Source organism: Chiloscyllium punctatum, chromosome 24 (genome assembly GCF_047496795.1).
Source record: "Chiloscyllium punctatum isolate Juve2018m chromosome 24, sChiPun1.3, whole genome shotgun sequence".
Lineage (NCBI taxonomy): Eukaryota > Metazoa > Chordata > Chondrichthyes > Orectolobiformes > Hemiscylliidae > Chiloscyllium > Chiloscyllium punctatum.
The window spans coordinates 80,778,637-80,799,212 of NC_092762.1; the positions used below are offsets into that span (position 1 = coordinate 80,778,637).

A 20,576-nucleotide genomic window follows, 5' to 3' on the forward strand; every position below is an offset into this window, starting at 1 on the left:
AGTTCCTACAGGCTTTTCTTTCTCCTGCAGTGACACTCAGCGATAGTCACAGTGACTTCAACATATGGCAAATCTAGAGGTGATGCAGTGGAGGAGTAGAATTAATAAATAATTAGCAAAATAATTGGAGAGATGACTGAAAACATACTTGAAAAGATAGACATGGGGCAGGTCCTTAAAGGACTGGGATGGAAAGGTCTTGGGAGAAAAAGTAAGTGATGAAGCAAATTGAGGTTTGTATTATAAAAATTTGGAAGACAAAAAAAACTACAGTAGAGGAACTTGAAGGTTTTAAAAGAGAAATGTGTTATTCTCTCATTTGATTAACATTGAACCATTATTTCTGTTGGTTTTCACCTTAGTCGTGTCTTGAATAGAAAGAACTTGTTCAGTTAACAATTTAAAAGTATGCATTTATAAAACGTACATGTTTTAAAAATGTTTATGCTTTTCTGTTCAGCTAATAAAAGACATTTGGCTCTTGAAAGTATGGTATTGTGTGTTTTCACATGTTATTTTAATCATCTTTTAGGGCAGATTGACTGGCCTGGGAGGAGAGGATCTTCCCACCATTGTAATTGTAGCGCACTATGACTCCTTTGGAGTGGCTCCTGTGAGTACAAACCTGGCTAATCATGAGATCTTTTATTGTTAGTGGCTTTCTTGACCTATTTTGTCAGGCTTTTTATTATACACAAGCATTTTGTTGAAGTATAATGATTGTACCAAAGTTTATAATACATCCTGTCAAACAATATCCAACACATTGAGACATCAATATTTTGCATCAGTGTTTACTGTGGCAAAGGATATGAAAGCTCAAGAACTTGGGGAAATAAGTAGTGACATCTTCAAAAATGTCCATATTACAGAGGGTGTCTTAAAACGCATAATGGTGGATAAATCCCCAGGACTTGATCAGGTATACCCTAGAACTCTGTTGGAAGCTAGAAAAGTGATTGCTGGGCCCCTTGCTGTGGTATTTGTATCAACGATAGCCATGGGTGAGATGCTGCAAGACTGAAGGTTGGCTAATGTGGTGCCACTATTTTAGAAAGGTGGTAAAGAAAAGTCAGGGGACAATAGACCAGTGAGCCTGACATCAGTGGTGACTGGGTTGTTAGAGGAGATCCTCAGGGCCAGGATTTACATGTATTTGGAAAGGCAAGGACTGTTTAGGGATAGTCACCATGGCTTTGTGCATGAGAAATTGTCTCACTAACTTCATTTGAGGCTTTGAACAAGTAACAAAGAGGATTGATGAAGATACATTGGTGGACATGATCTATATGGACTTCAGTAAGACTTTCAACAAGATTCTGCATTGTAAACTGGTTAGCCACATTACATCACATGGAATACAGGGCAAACTAGCCATTTGGGTACAGAACTAGCTCAAAGGTAGGAGACTGGAGATGGAGGGTTGCTTTTCAGACTGGAGGCCTGTGACCAGTGGTGTGCCATAAGGATCAGTGCTGGGTCCACTGCTTTTTGTCATTTATATAAATGGCTTGGTGTGAACATAGGAGGTTTAGTTAGTAAGTTTGCAGATGACACCAAAATTGGAGATATAGTGGACAGTGAGAAAGGTTGCCTTAGGTCAGCAGGACTTTGGTGTTTTGCAGTACTGCATTCAATTCTGGTCTCCCTGCTTTAGGAACGTTGTTGTAAAACTTGAAAGGGTTCAGAAAAGATTTACAAGGATGTTTTCGGGTTGGAGGGTTTGAGTTATATGAAGAGGCTAAATAGGCTGAGGTTAATTTCCCTAGAGAGTCAGAGGCTGAAGGGTGACCTTATAAAGGTTCTTCAAACCATGAGTGGCATGGATAGGGTAAATAGACAAGGTCTTAGGATGGAGGAGTCCAGAATTAGAGGGCATAGGTTTAGGGTGAGAGGGGAAAGATATAAAAGGGACCTAAGGAGCAACATTTTCATTCAGAGGGTGGTGTGTGTATGGAATGAGCTGCCAGAGAAAGTGGAGGAGGCTGGTACAATTACAACGTTTAAAAGGCATCTGGATGCGTACATGAGTAAGAAGGGTTTAAAGGGATGTGGGCCAAATGCTGGCAAATGGGACTATATTAATTTAGGATATCTGGTCAACATGCATGAGATGGATGAAGGGTTGTTTTCAAGTTGTGCAGTTCTATGACTATTAGAGCATCACACAACAGTCTGGTGGATAAAAGAATTGCTTGCTTCAGCAATGAGTCAAACCAAATGTGCTGAGAAATTACCTAAGGTAATTAGATAATAAAAATCTTCCCATTGGATATGTCATTCTTCTGTTCTCAAATCATTTCTTTGCATTTATTCTGTCCTGTACATGGAAAATTATTGTTCAAGCAATTTGCTAGAGGGCAGCTGTCACTTCTGAGCAGGAATGAATGTTTTACATGAAGCATGTGATCAAGTTATAGGTTTACATGATACCTTTTAATCTACCCATAAATCTATATAAACGAACAAGTCCTATCTCTTTCCTCAGTTCTTATTTTAAACCCAGTTCTTGGTGAGTTTCTGTATTAGCACTTTGTTTTTTAATTGATTGCTAGTGAGAAGAGTGGACTCTTGGTTTAAGCTGCATTATATACATTCAGCCATGTCCAAGTATGAATCAGGTAGAAGTAAGATGAATTATCTAGTGCACCTCGAATGCTGCAGCAATTGACAGTTGAGAGCTTATTTTCCTACACTTACTAACTGTAAGGCAATGGTAGCATAGTTCTGATGGATAGGAGATTATTACATTTGCAATATGTAGGATAACTGGTTGATGCTAATACAATAGTAGGAGAAGAAAGTGAGTACTGCAGATGCTGGAGATCAGAGCTGAAAATGTGTTGCTGGCAAAGTGCAGCAGGTCAGGCAGCATCCAAGGAACAGGAGAATCGACGTTTCGGGCATCAGGCTGATGTAATAATACAATACAATACAGTACAATAGTAATAAATCCACTGAAACAGGGAGAAAAACATTAAATTTAGTTTTGGTTTGTTATAAAATTAACTGTGCTATGTCAGCATATGTTGAAATAAGATGTTGATTTTCAGCAGACTTGGATGTTTCAACACTACCGACTCGATGATTCTATATAGGTAAACTGTAATACATTACATTTGGGCAAACAGTACACTGGTAACAGCACTGGACTTGTAATTCAGAGTATGCTCATGTGTATACTCATGTTTTGGGGGGTAGGTTCAAATCCCACCACAACAGCTGGTGGAATATTTAAACCAAATCAATAAAATCTGGAATTAAAAGCAGTGATTGTGGCTATTCACCTAGAATTGATTGTCATCAAATCTCCATCTGGTTCATTAATGTCCTCCAGGGAAGAAAGTGTGCCATCCTTACTTGGGCTCAGCACTTGGCTATACATGACTCCACACCCACAGCAATGTGTTTGATTCTTAACAACCCGCTGAACTGCTGAATAAGCCACTCAGTCAGGGGCAGTTAAGAATCAGCAATAAATGCTGGCCTTGTCAACAATACCCACATCCCATTAAAGAATGAGAAAAAAGAATTAAAGTTCTCTATGCACCTTTTTATATTCTATTCTTCCTGCTAGAGGAAGGATGTTGTGAAACTTGAAAAGGTTCAGAAAAGATTTACAAGGATGTTGCCAGGACTGGAGGGTTTGAGGTATAAGGAGAGGCTATAAAGGCGGGGGCTATTTCCCCTGGAGCGTCTGAGGCTGAGGGGTGACCTTATAGATGTTTTAAAAACCATGAGGGGCATGGATAGGGTAAATAGACATGGTCTTTTTCCTGGGGTGAAGGAGCCCAAAATTAGGGGGCATAGGTTTAAGGTGAGAGAGAAAAGATTTTAAAAGGGACCCAAGGGGCAACATTTTCATGCAGAGGGTGATGCGTGTATGGAATGAGCTGGCAGAAGAGGGATATGGGCCAAATGCTGGCAAATGGGAATAGATGTATTTAGGATATCTGGTCAGCATGGGCAAGTTGGACCGAAGGGTCTGTTTCTGTGCTGTACATCTGACTGTATAACTGTCTAAAAGAGTAGTGAAAATTCATGATAGACTATATGGTATTACCAGAAGTGGAAAGCATTGGAAAGTTTAAAACATAGTTGGAAGATTGCTGAATTTAGGAGATATGGTGGCACAGCAACAGGAGTTCTGGATTAGTATTCGAAAGGCATAGGCCACTGCTCTAAGTACATGGTTCCTTAACCTACCACAGATGTTGGTCGAATTTCAATTTAAATAAGTTCTATTGATTTTTTTTTTATTATTGAAATCTGGAATTGAAAGCTAGTCTCAATAATAGTAACCATGGAACTATCACCAATTGTTGCAAAGACCCATCACTAATGTTCTTTTAGGAAGGAAATATGCCATACTCACCCAGTGTAGTCTGTGTGGCAATATGGTTAGTTGCCACTCAGTTCAAGGGAGGCAACACATGTCAAGGTCCTATTGAGAGACATTAGAGCAATAACCTGTGCCATTCTTCTGACCTTGACTTTTTTGTAATCTTTATGATAGATGAGTGTAAATGTTTTTTTTTCTTTCCCCATCCTATTCTCCCCACTCTGCACAGTGGCTGGCTTACGGTGCTGATTCAAATGGTAGTGGTGTAGCAGCTTTACTCGAACTGGCTCGACTATTTTCCAAACTCTATACTTACAAGAGGACACATGCTGGGTGAGTGCATGCAACACTTGAATATGAGATATTGCTGAAATTAATTTTGATTTTTATTCCTGCTGTGAGTTCATATAAATATGCTTTTTAAAAAGGATATAATTGAGAGTTTTTTTTCAGACACTGAACAGAAGCTGCACTGATAATTATAATTCTCTGTGCTTAACATACAGATTCAATTACAAATAATAAGCATGTACTGAGTAGGCTTGCTACTGCTTTTCTCATTTGCCTCAATTCATCCTGCGTATGATGTGCTCAGGTGCAGGCCCAAGGTATTATATATGTACATATGGAGCCAGGGATACATTGTGATCAGAGACCTGGAATAATCCATATCTTAATGCTTTTACCCAATCAGGATCAAATTCACAAATGTGCAGCGTGTTATGGGACTGAGCAGTACCGTACCAAACATCTGTAAGCTTGATTTCTATTCTGTGCTGACTTCTTTCAAGCAATAATATGTCAATATAGTTGGCCTCAGTTCCTGTGGCCTCTAGTTGAGAAGTCATCAGCTGGGATTCTTGCTGCTGTGGAGAGTGTTGGAGCTCAGCCAATCAACAAAACCAAGTAGAGAATGCTGCAGAAACTATGAAGCGATTGTACTAAGGTTGAGATTCTTTCTCTAAAATAGGTTGAGAAATGTTAACAGTCTCCAGTTAATTTATAGATCCCTTAAGAACTTGACAATGAACAATTTCTTGATAGTATCTTTTGGTTAAATACTATTTGGTTCTTCAATAACCTTTCAGATATAATGTCCTGTTCTTTGTATCCGGGGGAGGCAAATTCAATTACCAGGGCACAAAACGGTGGCTGGAGGATAACCTGGATCACACAGGTAAGATGAAGGATTGTATCTCTGCATTGGGAGCAAGAAACCACCTACCTGAAAGTGTTAAGAGTGCAATTACCTATATTCCTCTACCAGCAAAATTGTTTGTAAACATTATTTACACATCCACATAGTGTCCAGTGTTGGTTGCTCATTTACTGTTGGGTCTTTTAAGATAGTGCAATGGTGGCTACAGGAAAAATATTACAAATGCTCTGCATTTGCAAAGAATGTTGCTCATTGTGGATAGGATAAACAGACAAAGTCTTTTCCCTGTGTTGGAGAGTCCAGAACTAGGGGCATAGTTTAGGGTGAGAGGGGAAAGATATAAAAGGGACCTAAGGGACAACTTTTTTATGCAAAGTGTGGTGCATGTATGGAATGAGCTAGCAGAGAAAGTGGTGGAGGCTGGTACAATCACACCATTTAAAAAGGCATCTGGATGGGTATATGAATAGGAAAGGTTTAGAGGGATATGGGCTAAGTGCTGGCAAATTGGAATGGATTAGGTTAGGATATCTAGGATCCATGGACAAGTTGGACTGAAGGATCTGTTTCTGTGCTCTACATCTCTATGACTATAACTATTCACCACTTGAACATTTTAAATCTGGTAAATAGCACAAGCTATTTGCCACTATCAAGTTAGCACTTAGAATGTCCTCAACACATCTATTATTATAAATACAAATAGATATTCAGTAGCGTTGCTTCATTATGGTCGAGGTACTTATTCTTAGTTATTCCATTTGGGCTGAGGTTAGGTGGAGTTGGCTGATCTTTGTGGATAGCATCAATGTGAAAGCACAAGTCTGGCCGCTTTTGGCCAAACAACTCTTTCCTGTGATAAAAAAATTCTATGGAATTAGCTTCTGACAATTAGTTGAAATGTTTCAATTCATCCTGTGAGGGGAGCCACGTTTTCCCAGGAAGTCTGTACGAGGCTGTAATCTTGTGGATGTTCATGTTTTCTAGATTCCAGCCTCCTTCAGGATAATGTTGCATTCGTTTTATGCCTCGATACGTTAGGCAATGGTGATAGTCTTTACCTTCATGTCTCAAAGCCACCGAAGGAAGCCACTCCACAACACACCTTCCTGAAAGAGCTGGAAACAGTAAGTGTGTTGCCAAATCAAACTCACTTTTTAAGAGTAGAACTTGAGGATCTGCCACAGTGTGTTCCAAGGCAAACCCCTGGGTTCACACCCAATATTTCAATCTCATGCAGTTATTTTTGCTTTTATACCCTTAAACTATGCTTTATCGTAACTCCAATAATTCTCGAAGAGTTTCACACAATAAATGGAATATGTCCTGGCTATAGGGATGTTACTACCATAAATTGGCTGTCACATTGACCTAAATAACAATGCCTACTTCCCACTTTTTGTGATCTTCAGGTAAGTAGTAGCAAGAATTCCATCTACAATTTTCTACCAGTGGTGCTTTGAGCCAGTGCCTCAATAAGACTTACTCATTTCTCTCTACTTATTCATGAGACAGATATAAACTGGTCCCTATTGCCCACTGCATTCTACAGACAGCAGACTGAGATTGGAAACTCATTGTGAAAAATGGCTAATGAATTCACACTAAGTTAGAAATTCGCTGTTTCATTGGTGCATGCACTTCTCCCATACTTAGTCAGCTCCTTCTTCCCCATCTCCATCTTACTATGGACCTAGGTGAAGAGATCCCAGATTTGATTTTTATGCTGAAATAGTTGATATTATCCAGTGTTGACATTTTTAAACAATGATGCCCATAATAAAAGTAGAAAATCTGTTAGCTCAGTTTCTGAACATGAATAGAAAGGTTCTACCTTTGCTCTGCAGTCCATGCTGATTTGGTCACTTCCACTTGGAAGCAACTGCATTTAGTCTGTACTGCAGAATTTGCCAACCCAAATTCCTGCTATTCTCAATCCATTATGCACCTGGGAATTCTGTGGCCGATATAGTCAGCTTTTACTGGTACTCTTCAACGGTGAGTTTCCAGACTTGTATAATAACTTATGAGTTAAAATTGCTTCTTTGGTGCTGATGTTTGCTTTGAGATTGTAGGATGTTTATGGTACACTGCATGTCTAAAGTAAGTAACCTGTTAGTTGATTGAAAAATCGTTGAATTTAAAATGTAGGTGACCTCCAGGTTTCCAGAAGTGAAATTCTCCATGATCCATAAAAAAATCAACTTGGCCGAAGACATGTTGGCCTGGGAGCATGAACGATTCGGAATTCGTCGGTTACCAGCATTCACAGTATCCCGCCTAGAAAGCCATAAAAACAGCCTTCGGACCAGTGTTATGGACATGAGGTAAGAGGAACCTCCTTGTTGCTGCTTTAATAATTTTGTCCAGCATATTTTGCTTAAAAATGAAGGGTTCAAACTGTAGGGCATGGAAACGGAAACAGCAACAGCGGAAGGGATGTAGAGCTTTCTCCTCATTAAAAAGAAGTTACAGAAGAAAATATTCTCGGCAGGCCACTGAAATAATTTGTATTTTACAACTGAAGGGGCAGTTCAATGAAAAAGGATTAAGGGATATGATAAGAACATACAGGGTTGATTTATCAAAGATCAAGGTTATTCCTGAAAGTAAATGTGTTGTTAGTTATCTGCTTACCTTGTGTCAAGAAAACTTTTCTTCATATTCTTTCTTTCTAAATTTAGGTCCCAGATTAGTATTCAGAAATTATGTCGCAATACCAAAATAATTGCTGAGGCATTGGCAAGAGTAATTTACAACCTAACAGAGAAGGTAAGGATCTTCTTTCTTTTTCATTTGTATTCCCTGAATCTGCAGAAAATTGTCCTCCCTTGAATGAGCAAGCTCATTTTTCCATGCTGATCTGGTCAGTGAAGGAAAGGATAACATTTATAGAATCATTGAGATGTACAGCACAGAAACAGACCTTTTGTTCCAACTCATCCATTCCAACCAGATATCCTAAACTAAGGGCAGAATGGCCTACTCCTGCACCTATTGTCTATTGTCTATAATCTGCTCCCATTTGCCAGACTTGGCTCATACCTCTCTAAACTCTTCCTATTCACTAAACCTATTCATATGCCTTTTAAATGTTGTATTTGTACCAGTCTCCACCACTTCCTCTAAAGCTCATTCCATACACGCACCACACTTTGCATGAAAACGTTGTCCCTTAGGACCCTTTTTAAATTTCTACCCTCTCGCCCTAAACCTCTGCCCTCTAGTTCTGGACTCCTCCACCTCAGGGGAAAAGACCTTATCTATTTACCCTATCCAAACCCGTCATGATTTTATAAACCTCTATAAGGTCACCCTTCAGTCTCCAATGCTCCACGGAAAACAGTCCTAGCCTATTCAGCTTCTCTTTATAGTTCAAACCATCCAACCCTGGCAATATCCTTGTAAATCTTGTCTGAACACTTCCAAGTTTCAAAACATTCTTCCTATAGGTGGGAAACTAGATTTGTGCACACAATTCCAAAATTGGCCTAACCAACATCCTGTACAGCCACAACATGACCACCCAACTCCTGTACTCAATTCTCTGGAAAGGGAGCCAAACGCCGCCTTCACTAACCTATCTACCTGCGACTCCACTTTCAAGGAGCTATGAACCTGCACTCCAAGGTCTCTTTGTTCAGCAACACTCCCTAGGACCTTACCATTAAATGCATAAGTCCTGTTAAGATTTGCTTTCCCAAACTATAACACCTCCCATTTATCTAAATTAAACTCCATCTCCCATTCCTCAGCCCATTGGCCCATCTGATCAAGATCCCATTGCAGTCTGAGGTATCCACCTTTTGCTGTCCACTGCTGCTCCAATTTTGGGATCATTCTCAAACTTATTAATTCTACCTCCTATGTTCACATCCAAATCATTTGTATAAATGCTGACAAGCAGTGGAAACAGGCACCGATCCTTGTGGCAAACCACTGATTACAGGCCTCCAGTCTGAAAAGCAACCCTCCACCACCACCCTCTGTCTGTGTTTACTTTTGGCAGATACAAATCACTATAAATGCCGGAGGAAACATCACAGAAGTTCTTCACAGGAGGCTCCCAAGCACTGAGGATGTCACCTAGACAGGGGATGAAACATCTGCAACACAAATTCCCAGCTGGGCGAACAGAACCATAACATACTTTTGGCAATAGAACCCATTTTCCAAAACGTCTTTGAAATGGAGGGGATATTTTGGGTTGATAGTGCATGTGGTTTGATAGTCCATGTTTAGTACTGTGAGGTCTCTACCTCACTGTCTTATCTCAACCATATGACTGTGAGATCCATTTTCTTGTCTAGTAAGGGTTCCCAGAAATGCACTCCGCCTATATTTGCCCTCCAGTCTCTTGTTCCAGAATTCCTTCACTTTTGCCGTGCTTACCCCCACAAGGTGGTGAGGGAAAATCTGATGAAGCTGTCTTAAGTGTTGCAGTGGCTATTGTCTCCATCTAGTGTCTGGCTCTGGATTAGTGCGTAAGAAAGTAGAAATAACGTCCCCCCTCCTTTCATTCTCACTCGTATATCCTCACACTCCCCCGACTCTCAAAATGAGAAAAGCAGCTGCTTATTTGATAAAGAAATTAATGCAAATTTGGATCAGTACTCACTGTGTAAATTAAAGAATCTTTTGAGATCCCTCAATAATGCTAAGATAAAATAAACATGAAAAGCCCAACTCTGCATGTTAATTCTGATGGACCGGATGTGATTCCTGTATTTTCTGTTCTCACTTCAAAATGTTAATCTTTTTTTCAAAAATACTACATAATGAAGTGTTGATGTTTATTGCAAGGGCAATGGAATATTAAAGCAGGAAACGTTTTATTACAACTGTGCTGTTTTTGATCTCCATCTGCAAAAGGAATAATTGCACTAGAAGCAGATCAGAGATGGTTCTGACATGACTCATTGTCAAAATGAAGCAAAGTTGAAGAGGTTCGGTGTATTCCCATAGAATGTTATGAGAATGAGAGGTGACCCTGTTGAAACATACAAGATCATAGAGGAAGCAATTTAAAAGTAAGAGGTCTCCCTTTTAAAGTGGATTGAGATTTTCTTTTCTGTCTGAAGAGTTGTGAAATTCTCTTGCCAAAAAACAGTGGAGATTAGGTCATTGAATTTTTTCAAGGCTGAGTGGATGCATCTTTAATCGTCAAGGGATTCAGCATGATGGGGTGTCAGGATAATGGATGCAGGCAAGAATTGAAGTTGAGACCACAACCAGATACCCATGATCGTATTAAATGGCAGAACAGACTCAGAGCTGAATCGTCTACTCCTGCTTCCTGTATCCTGTGTCCATATAGTAAATGCAACCATAGCGTTTGTGTATTGATTAAGCATTTTAGCAAAATGTGACCATGTTAAGCACTGACTTTGCTTGCAGATTATTCAAAGAGGATTCTGACATTCCACGCTACTGGAACGATGGGATTTGGGTGTCACAGTGACTCTTGATTTCCTGATTTTGATCATGCTGGAACAGGGAGTTGTCTTTTGTTGCAAATGTAGGAATGACCTCTGCCTCTTAAGGCCTCTTTAAGTTTTGTTCACTGAAGTACAAATGAAAATCAACTCCCACTTGATTTTCAGTCAAGCAGGTTACTAGCTGAGCAACTTGTCGACCACTGGTTACCAGTCAGTTAGAGATATGGACTGCAATTTTGAACCATATTGTTGGTGTTTTGTGGATACATGTTGCTTCACATTGTGCACCTCATTCATAAATGCCTTTATGGACTGTGTCTTTAAATGTTTTTGTATTTTTTTAGGGTGCCCCAGAGGACCTTCAAATCTTCACCGAGCAAATGGTAAGCTTGAATGCCTCTTGATTTCTTTAAACTTCACTTTGCTTTTGAAAAAGCAAGTGACATCACAGCTGCTGGAGTGCACATTAGTGAGTTTATAACCTGGATGTCTGCAGTGGTGTCCTACAAGATGATGCTGTTGGTGCAGTGGTTTTTTAAAATCTGATATCAGGGACTGTTTTCCAGCCCTTCAGAATCCATTAAAATATTGTGTACAGCAACAACCATGGATATTGCATGACCTGCACAGCGTCAGATATAATTAAGTTAAGCTGTGTTATAGCTGCACTACAGAAATAAAACCAATTTGCAGCTCATAGCGAGGTATTCACTAACCACTGCAATCGCAGGCTACTTAGCTAGGGAAGCACACCACATCTGCTTGCAAGGATCCTCACCTGCAGGATGTTTTTCTATATGCTGAAATTAAAACAAAAAGTGCCTTGTAGTGGATATACCAACATCTTAGGAACTTTTCAGTCCCTACTTGGTACTTCATTGGAGTCATGCTTCTTTCATAATGAACTTCTTAATTTTATGAAATGTCCTCCCTAAGGTGTTGGGCGGAATAAACTCCAGAGTTCTGTTGTAACTTTTACACCACATTGCATCTACTGTTACTACAGCTTAGGGTTCTCCTGAGTTTTCAATTGAATCATCTTAATTGCTAAACTTGCTGCCTGACATTATACTAGCTCATTGGGTAAGGAACAATTGATAGATAAAGATATTGAGGTTCTAGTCATGAATAAAAGAGAATCTTATTTTGGGTTTGGACAACTTGGTTCAATTGAATTTCTTGATCAATGTAGAGAGTGTAGGGGCATTCTTAAAAAGGAAATCAGGAAGGCATTGTGGGGATATGAGATAACATTAGCAGATAAAGTTGAAGATAATCCAAAGAGAGTCTACAAATACATTAAGAGCAAAAGGATAACTAGAGAGAGGGTAAGGCCTCTTAAAGATCAAGGATCTTTGTGTTGAACACCAGGAGATGGGAGAGATACTAAATGAATATTTCACATCTGTTTTTACAATGGAGAAAGAAATGAAGTCTGGAGAGTGCAAAGAAATAAACTTTTTGATGTTTTAAAAACATTGCAGAATACAAAGTTCGGGAGGTCTTAGAGAATATAAAGCTGGCTAAATCTTCAGGACCTGTTCTAATATATCCCAGAACATTGAGGCAAGTAAGGGAGGAAATTGCAAGACCCTTTGCAGAACTATTTGCATCACCTATAACTGAGTGAGGTGTCTGAAGACTGAAGGGTGGCTAATGTTGTACCTTTGTTTAAGAAATATTGTGAGGAGAAATTAAAATATTGTGAGGAGACCTGTGAGTCTGAATTCGGTTGTGAGTAAATTGTTGGAGGTGATTATAAAAGGTAGGATTTATGGACATTTAGAAAAGCAAAAATTGCTTTGGGGTAGTCAGCATGGTTTTGTGTAAGGAAAATCTTGTCTCTCAAACTTGAGTTTTTTGAAGAAGTTACCAAAGAGACTGATGGCAGACTGGAGGCCTGTCACCAGTGTTCCACAGTGATCAGCTCTGGGTCCTGTTTTGTTTGTTATTTACATAAATACACAAGGCATGGTTAGTAAGTTTACAGACGACACCAAAATTGGTGGCATATCAGACAATGAAGAAGGTTTTCTAAGATTACAAAAGGGTCTTTGATTACTTGGCTCAGTGGGGCGAAAAATGGCAATTGGAGTTCAATCTGGATAAATGCAAGTTATTGCATTTTGGTACAACAAACCAGGTAGAGCTTATACAATTAATGATAGGGCCTTGGGTAGTATTGTGGAACAGAGGGACCTGTATATGGTACTTTGAAGTTTGCATCACACAGGGTGGTTAAAATGTCATTTGGCATGCTTGCCTTGATTGCTCAGTCCTTCGAATGTAGGAGTTGGAAAGTCTTGTTGATGTTGTACAGTACATTGGTGAAATCTCTTCTGGTTGCCCAGTTATAGGAAGGATATCGTTAAGCTGGAGAAGGCTTAGAAGAGGTTTATCAGGATGTTTCCTGAAATGGAAGGTTTGAGTTATAAAGAAAGGCTGGCACTTTTTTCGTTCAAGCATAGGAGGTTGAGAGGCGACCTAGGAGTTTATAAAATAATAAGAGGTATAGATAGAGTTAATGGTGTTATCTTTTCCCTTGGGTGGGGGATTTCAAGATTAGCGGGCACATTTTTAAAGTCAGAAGAGAAAGATTTTCAAAAAGACATGAGGCAAACCTTTTACACAGAGGATGGTTCGTGTGGAATGAATTTCCTGAGGAAGTGTTGAATTTGGGCACAATTACAACATTTAAAAGACATTGGATAAGTACATGAATAGGAAAGGTTTAGAGAAGTATGGGCCTGGAGCAGGCAGGTGAGACTAGTTTAGTTTGGGATCATGTTCGGCATGGACTGGTTTGACGAAAGAGTCTGTTTTCATGCTTTGTGACCCTATGACTTTGGAGTCAGTTCACACCTGAGACAGGAGGTTGAGAATTTGAGTCATAATTGAGAGATTTGAAGAACAGACTTTTGGATGACACTTCACTGAGGAGTAACATGTTAAACCTCTTGGATAAATGTGAATGATCCTATGGTGTTATTTCAAATAAGCACTTCTTCCCTCACCTTTCTTTATCCAATATCCTTGACAATGTTTGACCCCAATCAATACCAAAAGAATTACCTAATAATCAGATTGGTCTTCACTATATGCACCTTGGCTGCTGTATTTCTTACCACAATGACCATGTTTTCAAATGCGTTTCGTTGGCTACCATTTCCTTTCAAGATGCTGAGAACAACTATATAAACGTAAGTTTGCCTTTTACTTTAAAGTGGAGAAATAGTGAACTCTAAACAGTAGACAGTATGAGGGTAGTGTTTATTACTGGGCTGTGAAGGTTATTCAAAGCAGGTCAGAGTTGAACATGTGGTTACGGAGCACAGTTGTAGTCAATAAAGGGAATTGCAAGTGATGGTAGAAAAGAAGAAGCAAGAGATAAAGAGCAATACAGTGATGCGGGGGGTGGGGGATAGGTGGTGATATGTAGATCACGAAGGTATTATGGTGTCAGGTTATGTGGAATTTGTCATCAACTTGACACTAACATCAAGAGGTGATATGTAGATCACGAAGGTATTATGGTGTCAGGTTATGTGGAACTTGTCATCAACTTGACACTAACATCAAGAGGAATGCCAAAGAGAGAATGTTTAAGCAACAATTCTGGTTGTATAGTATTGAATATATTTTGTTGGAGGGAGTCAGCCTGCTTGGGAAAGGGTCACAACTGTTTCTCTAAAGAAGGTTTAGCTGAATAATAATGAACAACAGACTGTATTTTCAGTAAAATTGTTTGGTTAATTTTTCCCTCCCGTCCTACCAATATAATTAATAAAAGGCTGACCCATTCAGTAAAGTAAGACTTCAGTGTTTTTGTATAGTGGTCTTTAGTTTCATGGGAGCTTTTAAAATCCAGTCTGAACACCGCTTTATCGTAGATCTTCAGTTTGCATCAGCTGCTTTTCTATATTCAACCATCCTGATAGTTAGCCTGCCCTTCACAGTGCTCTTAGCAAATTTGAATTCGCATCTCATGCGCAATAATTTAATGTCAGAATCCAAGGAGCAAAATGTTCTGGAATGGTCTGTATTTTTTCTCTTTGGTGTCCCCTTTACTCTGTGTCTGATTTTCCTCCTCTACCTCTCCCAATGTAGCAATTACAGGAGGACCAGCTATCGTCCGTACTTGACTGGCTAACAGCTCAGCCAAGGGCAGCGCAGCTCGTTGATAAGGACAGCACCCTAATCTCCACACTGGAGTATTACATGAGTCGATATTTGAAAGATGTCAAACGCCATCATGTGAAGGCAGATAAAAGGTACCTTATGCTTTTAATAAGGAAAGGAGTACTGCATGTATAACCATGTAGGACACGCCACAAATATGGACCATACTTGATAGGAAATACATTTCCCAACCCACTTTTCCTGCCTTCTCCCTGTAACCTTTAGTCCCCTCACTAATCAAGAAATTACCTATCTCTGTCTTGAATACACTCAATGACTTGGACTCCAGAGGCTTCTGTGGCAATGAGTTCCACAGGTTCACAACACTCTAGCTGAAGAAATGTTTCCTCATTCAGTTCGAAAGGGTCATCCCTTCCCTCTGAGGCTGTGCCCTCAGGTCCCAGTCTATCCTAATAGAAACCTCTTCTCTGCAGTCACTCTATACAGGCTTCTCACTATTCTGTAAGTTTCAATCAGATCCCCTCATCCTTCTAAAATCTATAGTATATAGACACAGAGTCCTCAACCACTCACATGACAATCCCTTCATCCCTAGGATCATTCTTGGAAACCTCCTCAGGCCCTCCTCTAACACCAGCACATGCTTGCTTGGATACAGGGCTCAAAATTGCTCACAGTATTCCAAAGGCAGTCTGACCAGAGCCATATACGGTTTTAGCAGCACACCTCTGCTATTCTAGCCATTTTGAAATGAATGTTAACATTGCATTTGCCTTCCTAACAGCAAACTGAATCTGCATGTTAACCTCAAGAGAATATTGAACTAGAATTCCCAAGTCCTTTTCTTCAGATTTCCAACAACTTTTCACATTGTATTCCATCTGCGAGTTCTTTGCCCACTCTCCTAATCTATCGAAGTCCTTCTACAGCCTCCCACTTCCTCAAAATTGCCTGTCTTTCCACCTACCTTTTTGAGTAATTTGCAAGCTTAGCAACAATGCCCTCTGTTCCTTTGTCATTCATTAATGACCCTTTTATCCCTACACTATGCCTTCTATCAGTCAGCTAATCCTCTATCCATGCTAGTATCTTGCCCCTAACACCATTGTCTCTTAATTAACAGATTCCTGTACAGCATATTGTCAAAGTCCTTCTGGAAATCCAAATAGATAATGTCTGCTGGTTCTCCTTTCTCTGCCTTGCTCATTACCTCCTCAAAGAATTCAAACAGATTAGTCAAGCATGAGCTCCCCTTGATGAAGATGTGCTGTCTAAGCCCTATTTTACCATACACTTCCAAGTACTCTGCAACCTCAACCTTAATAATTTACTATAAAATCTTACCGACAACAGGGTCAGGCTAACTAACCTATAGTTTCCTGTCTTCTGCCTCCTTCCTTTCTTGAATAAGAGCGTTACATTAGCCATTTTCTCATCCTCTGGGACCTTCCATGACTCCAGCAATTCTTAAAAGATCACTAACAACACTTCTACTATCCCTTCAGAACTCTAGGGTGTAGTCCATTTGGTGTTGGTGATTTATCCATCTTCAGATCTTCCAACTATCCCAGTATCTTCATTGTGATGGCCAGTACACTTAGCTCTGCACCATGAGTCTCCTGAAGTTCTGGTGTCTTTCAGTGTGAAGACTGATGCAAAGTAGCTTTTCAGTTCCTCCAACATTTCTTTACTCCCCATTACTATTTCTCCACCATCATTTTCCAGTGGTCCACTCTTGCCTCTCTCTTACCTTTTTTTATATATCTAAAACAAAGCTCTTGCATTTATCTTTTATATTATATTACTGGCTAACTTGCTGTTATATTTCATTACCCCCAAATTGCTTTATTTAAGTTATCTGCTGGTTCTTAGGCCAGAGAACTGGGGAAATCCTTATCACTAATCGTGTGCTTTTTCTTTTGCATTTCTGCTGTCTGAGTTCACCTTATCGGTCATGGTTGCCTCATTCTCCCCTTAATATGCTGCTTGGGATGAATTTCTGCTCTGCATCCCAAATTACCCCCAGAAACTCCTGTCATTGCTGTGCCACTGTCCTCCCCTGTTTGGCTTCCCTTCTAATCAAGTCTGTCCAGCTCCTCCCTCTTGCCTTTGTAGTTACTTTCAGTTAGTTGTAATACCATTACATCAGATTCGGTCTTCCACCTCTTCTTTTCTACCCCCCCCCCCTCCAAACTGCAGGGTGAATTCTTGTGTGGTCAAGAGGAACCCCTAGGAGTTCCTTCACTTTAAGCTCCCCTGACAAGTATGCCTTATTAAACATCAAAAAATCTAGAATTGCCAGTTCCCTAGTGGGCTGTACCTCAACTTGCTTTTTTTTTAAAAGAAAGTCCCAGAGGCATTTCACAAATTCCTTTGTTTTTTGGGGAGTGGGAGAGATCCAGTATCAATCTGATTTTTTTTTTCCCCAGTATACCTGCATATTGAAGTCCCCCATGATTATTGTATTTGTGCCCTTCTCACATGCTTTTTTTATCTCCTGATTTATTTTCTTCCCCACATTCTGACTACAGCTAGGAGACGTATACTTAACTCACACCAGGTCTTTTATTTCCTTTGAGGCTCCTCAAGTCTACTCTCTGGTTCTACACTGTCCAGTTCAATATGACTTCTTGCTATTGATTTAACTGCATTCCTTACTAACAAGGCTACCCTGTCTGTCCCCTCTGCCCATCTGCTTACCCTTCTTAATAGGGCGCATATCCTTGGATCATATTCCCAGCCCTGATCACCTTGCAGGCACATCTGTGATGCCCCTAACATTATACATGCCAATTTCAATCAGCAGTATAAGCTCACTTACCTCCTTCAGTATACTGCATGCACTTGAGTGCAATTCCCTCAGTCCTGTATTGACTGACTGTCCCCTTCTCATAAGTTTTCCCCTTATTTGCTGTGCCAGAAATTAAATTCCTGACCCTTTCCATACTCTCTACCCTATTACTTGTTCTGAAAGTTTTAATAAGCTATGCTGAGCCCTCTTCCCCCTAACATTTTCCATGGAACTGAATCCACAACCCTCACCAAGCCCACCCTGCTACTATTTAATATAACACCTGATCCACAGTCCCAGTTAGGATTTGCCAGGACTCTGATCCCAGCATGATTTAAGTGGAGCCGGTCTCATCAGAACAGCTCTCCTTTTCCCAGTACCAGTGCCAATGTCCCATGAATTCAAACCGATTTCTCCTGCAGCAATCTTTGAGCCACAGGTTTATCTCTTTAATCTTGTGCCAATTAGCTTGTGGCTCAAGTAATAATCCAGAGATTATTACCTCCTTTAGTTCTGCTTTTTAATTTTGACCTTTAGCTCCTCATGTTCCCTGATCAAAACCTCTTTTTACCTGTATTGGTACCTGTGTGGACCATGACAACTTTGACTTTTCCCTCCCACTCCAAATTCCTCTATAGTCCCAGTAAAATGACCTGAACCTAGGCACGACGCAGACCTCACAGGTTTCAGGGCTCTTGATTCTGGGCACAGAGAATGGTGTCCATTCCCCTAATTATGCTATCCCCAATTACAACTCCATTTCTTTTATCTCCCCTTCTTGAACGGCTCCATGTACCACAGTGTTATGGTCAGTTTGCTCATCCTCCCTGTAGCTCCTACACTCATCCACAAAAGAAGCAAGAATCTCAAGCCTGTTAGATGAGCTCAAGGCTTGAAGCTCCTTTCGTACTTGATCCTGGATCCCTCTGCCTGCCTTGCTGCTAGTCACACCCTCCTGTCCCTGACCACTGACAAAATTTGAGGTAGTTAATCTAAGGGGCATGACTGCCTCCTGAAACACAGCATCCAGGTAAAACACCCCCTGATGCATCACAGCATTTAAAGTTCAGACTCCACCTCATCAACCCTGAGTCAGAGTTCCTCAAGTAATCAATACTTGCTACAGACACAGTCACTACAAACCCATCATGCAAGGTTTAATACATCTAGCTTAATTCTTAATTTGTTTTTTCGAAAATGTGGGATGCATGATTTGGGAGCTCACAGACCCCATTGTGGTTCGTAGTGACCACATCTGTGGCGAGTGTTACTTACTTGAGGAACTCTGGCTTAATCTGATGATAACCTAATGAGAGAGAGCCAAATCAGTAGCTATTACCAGTCAATAAACTTGCAGTCTTCCTGTGATATCACTTTTTTTTCCTTTTGTATTGGATACCTGAGTTTCAATTGATATGGTTTTAAAAAAATCTTTGAGCCAAAAAGTGCAAACACAAAGCAACTCTTGCCCTCTGCAACAAATATCCACGCTGCCTCCAAATTCGCTGAACTGTATTCTCATTCAGGCTGTATCTCACTTCACATGTGATCTCTTCTTCCTGACTGTATGCATAGTTGACTTGTACTTATCTGCTGTTTTTGTTGCTACTGTGTTTAATACAGGTACCATTAGGAACATAGCCACCTAACTGGAGTCAGTCACTAGAGATCTCAAACCTATAGGTTCTGAAACTACAGTTGCAATTGTTAGAAAAGACAAGTTTTCTTCAAGTTCTGATGACATGGACGACAAATCTTTTTTCTGATTCCAGGGATCCAGAATTTCTCTTCTATGATCAGCTGAAACAGACCATGAATGCGTACAGGTATGAAAGGCTGTCTAGGCAGGTTTTCTTTCCTTACTGCTTAGGGGTAATAATGTAATACTGATTCTTAGAGACTAGAATGATATAGGTTGGCTGAAAGAGAAAGTTGTAATTGGCTTTTTGCCAGTATTTGTTGGGGATTTAGGTAAATTGACCTGAATTCCTATTCCTGTTTGTTAAATAATTATTCCCACAAAAGAAGTGTGCATGTGTGGACACAAAACAAATACCAGATCATGCTCAGTTGCAAGGCCATCTATTGGTGAATAGATTAGAGTGGTGCTGGAAAACCACAGCAGGTCCGGCAGCATTCAAGAAGCAGGAAAATTGACGTTTTGGACTTAAGCCCTTCATCAGGAATTGGTGCCTAGCCTCTCAGTACTGAGTGATATGCCATAAGAATCTAAAATAAAACAAAGCGCTATGGTTTTTGGGAATCTGAAACAAAGACAAATGGCTGGCAAAGTTCAGCAGGTCTGGCAGCATCTGTAGAGAGAAAACAGTTAACTTTGCTTTCTCCCTACAGATGCTGCCAGACCTGCTGAATTTTGCCAGCAATTTCTGTTTTAGTGCCCTAAGAGTCTCTGCATTCGGAAGATCAGGATCGCTAATGCATGTAAAGCTCATTATCCCAGTTCACTAGTATTTGCAAAAAAGAAAACAAGATGGTGGATTGAACAGTAATAAACTCTGAAACTATTGTTGTACCATCAACTCTCCCATTTAGAGAGACTTGTGATCAATTTAAGACATATTATGATTTATTCACAGACCAAATAGATTGTTTACTAGTAGCTCAAAGAAGAAAGACACTTGATTAATTTTAACATGATTTATTAAGGTACAATATCTGCCTTCTGTATCAGATTTGATTATTTGC

The 20,576-nt window shown here is 40.0% G+C and overlaps 1 protein-coding gene across 1 annotated transcript in view; it reads left to right on the forward strand.

Annotated features, from left to right (window-relative positions):
- The window catches only part of ncln (nicalin), a 49,236-nt gene that overhangs the window by 21,538 nt on the left and 7,122 nt on the right, over positions 1-20,576 (forward strand). Inside the window, exons 5-13 of the mRNA XM_072594286.1 lie at positions 533-613; positions 4,572-4,675; positions 5,431-5,519; positions 6,489-6,628; positions 7,653-7,828; positions 8,186-8,273; positions 11,284-11,322; positions 15,047-15,210; positions 19,643-19,696. Of these exons, the coding sequence (XP_072450387.1) occupies positions 533-613; positions 4,572-4,675; positions 5,431-5,519; positions 6,489-6,628; positions 7,653-7,828; positions 8,186-8,273; positions 11,284-11,322; positions 15,047-15,210; positions 19,643-19,696 (935 nt within the window). The remainder of the gene's footprint in view (positions 1-532; positions 614-4,571; positions 4,676-5,430; positions 5,520-6,488; positions 6,629-7,652; positions 7,829-8,185; positions 8,274-11,283; positions 11,323-15,046; positions 15,211-19,642; positions 19,697-20,576) is intronic.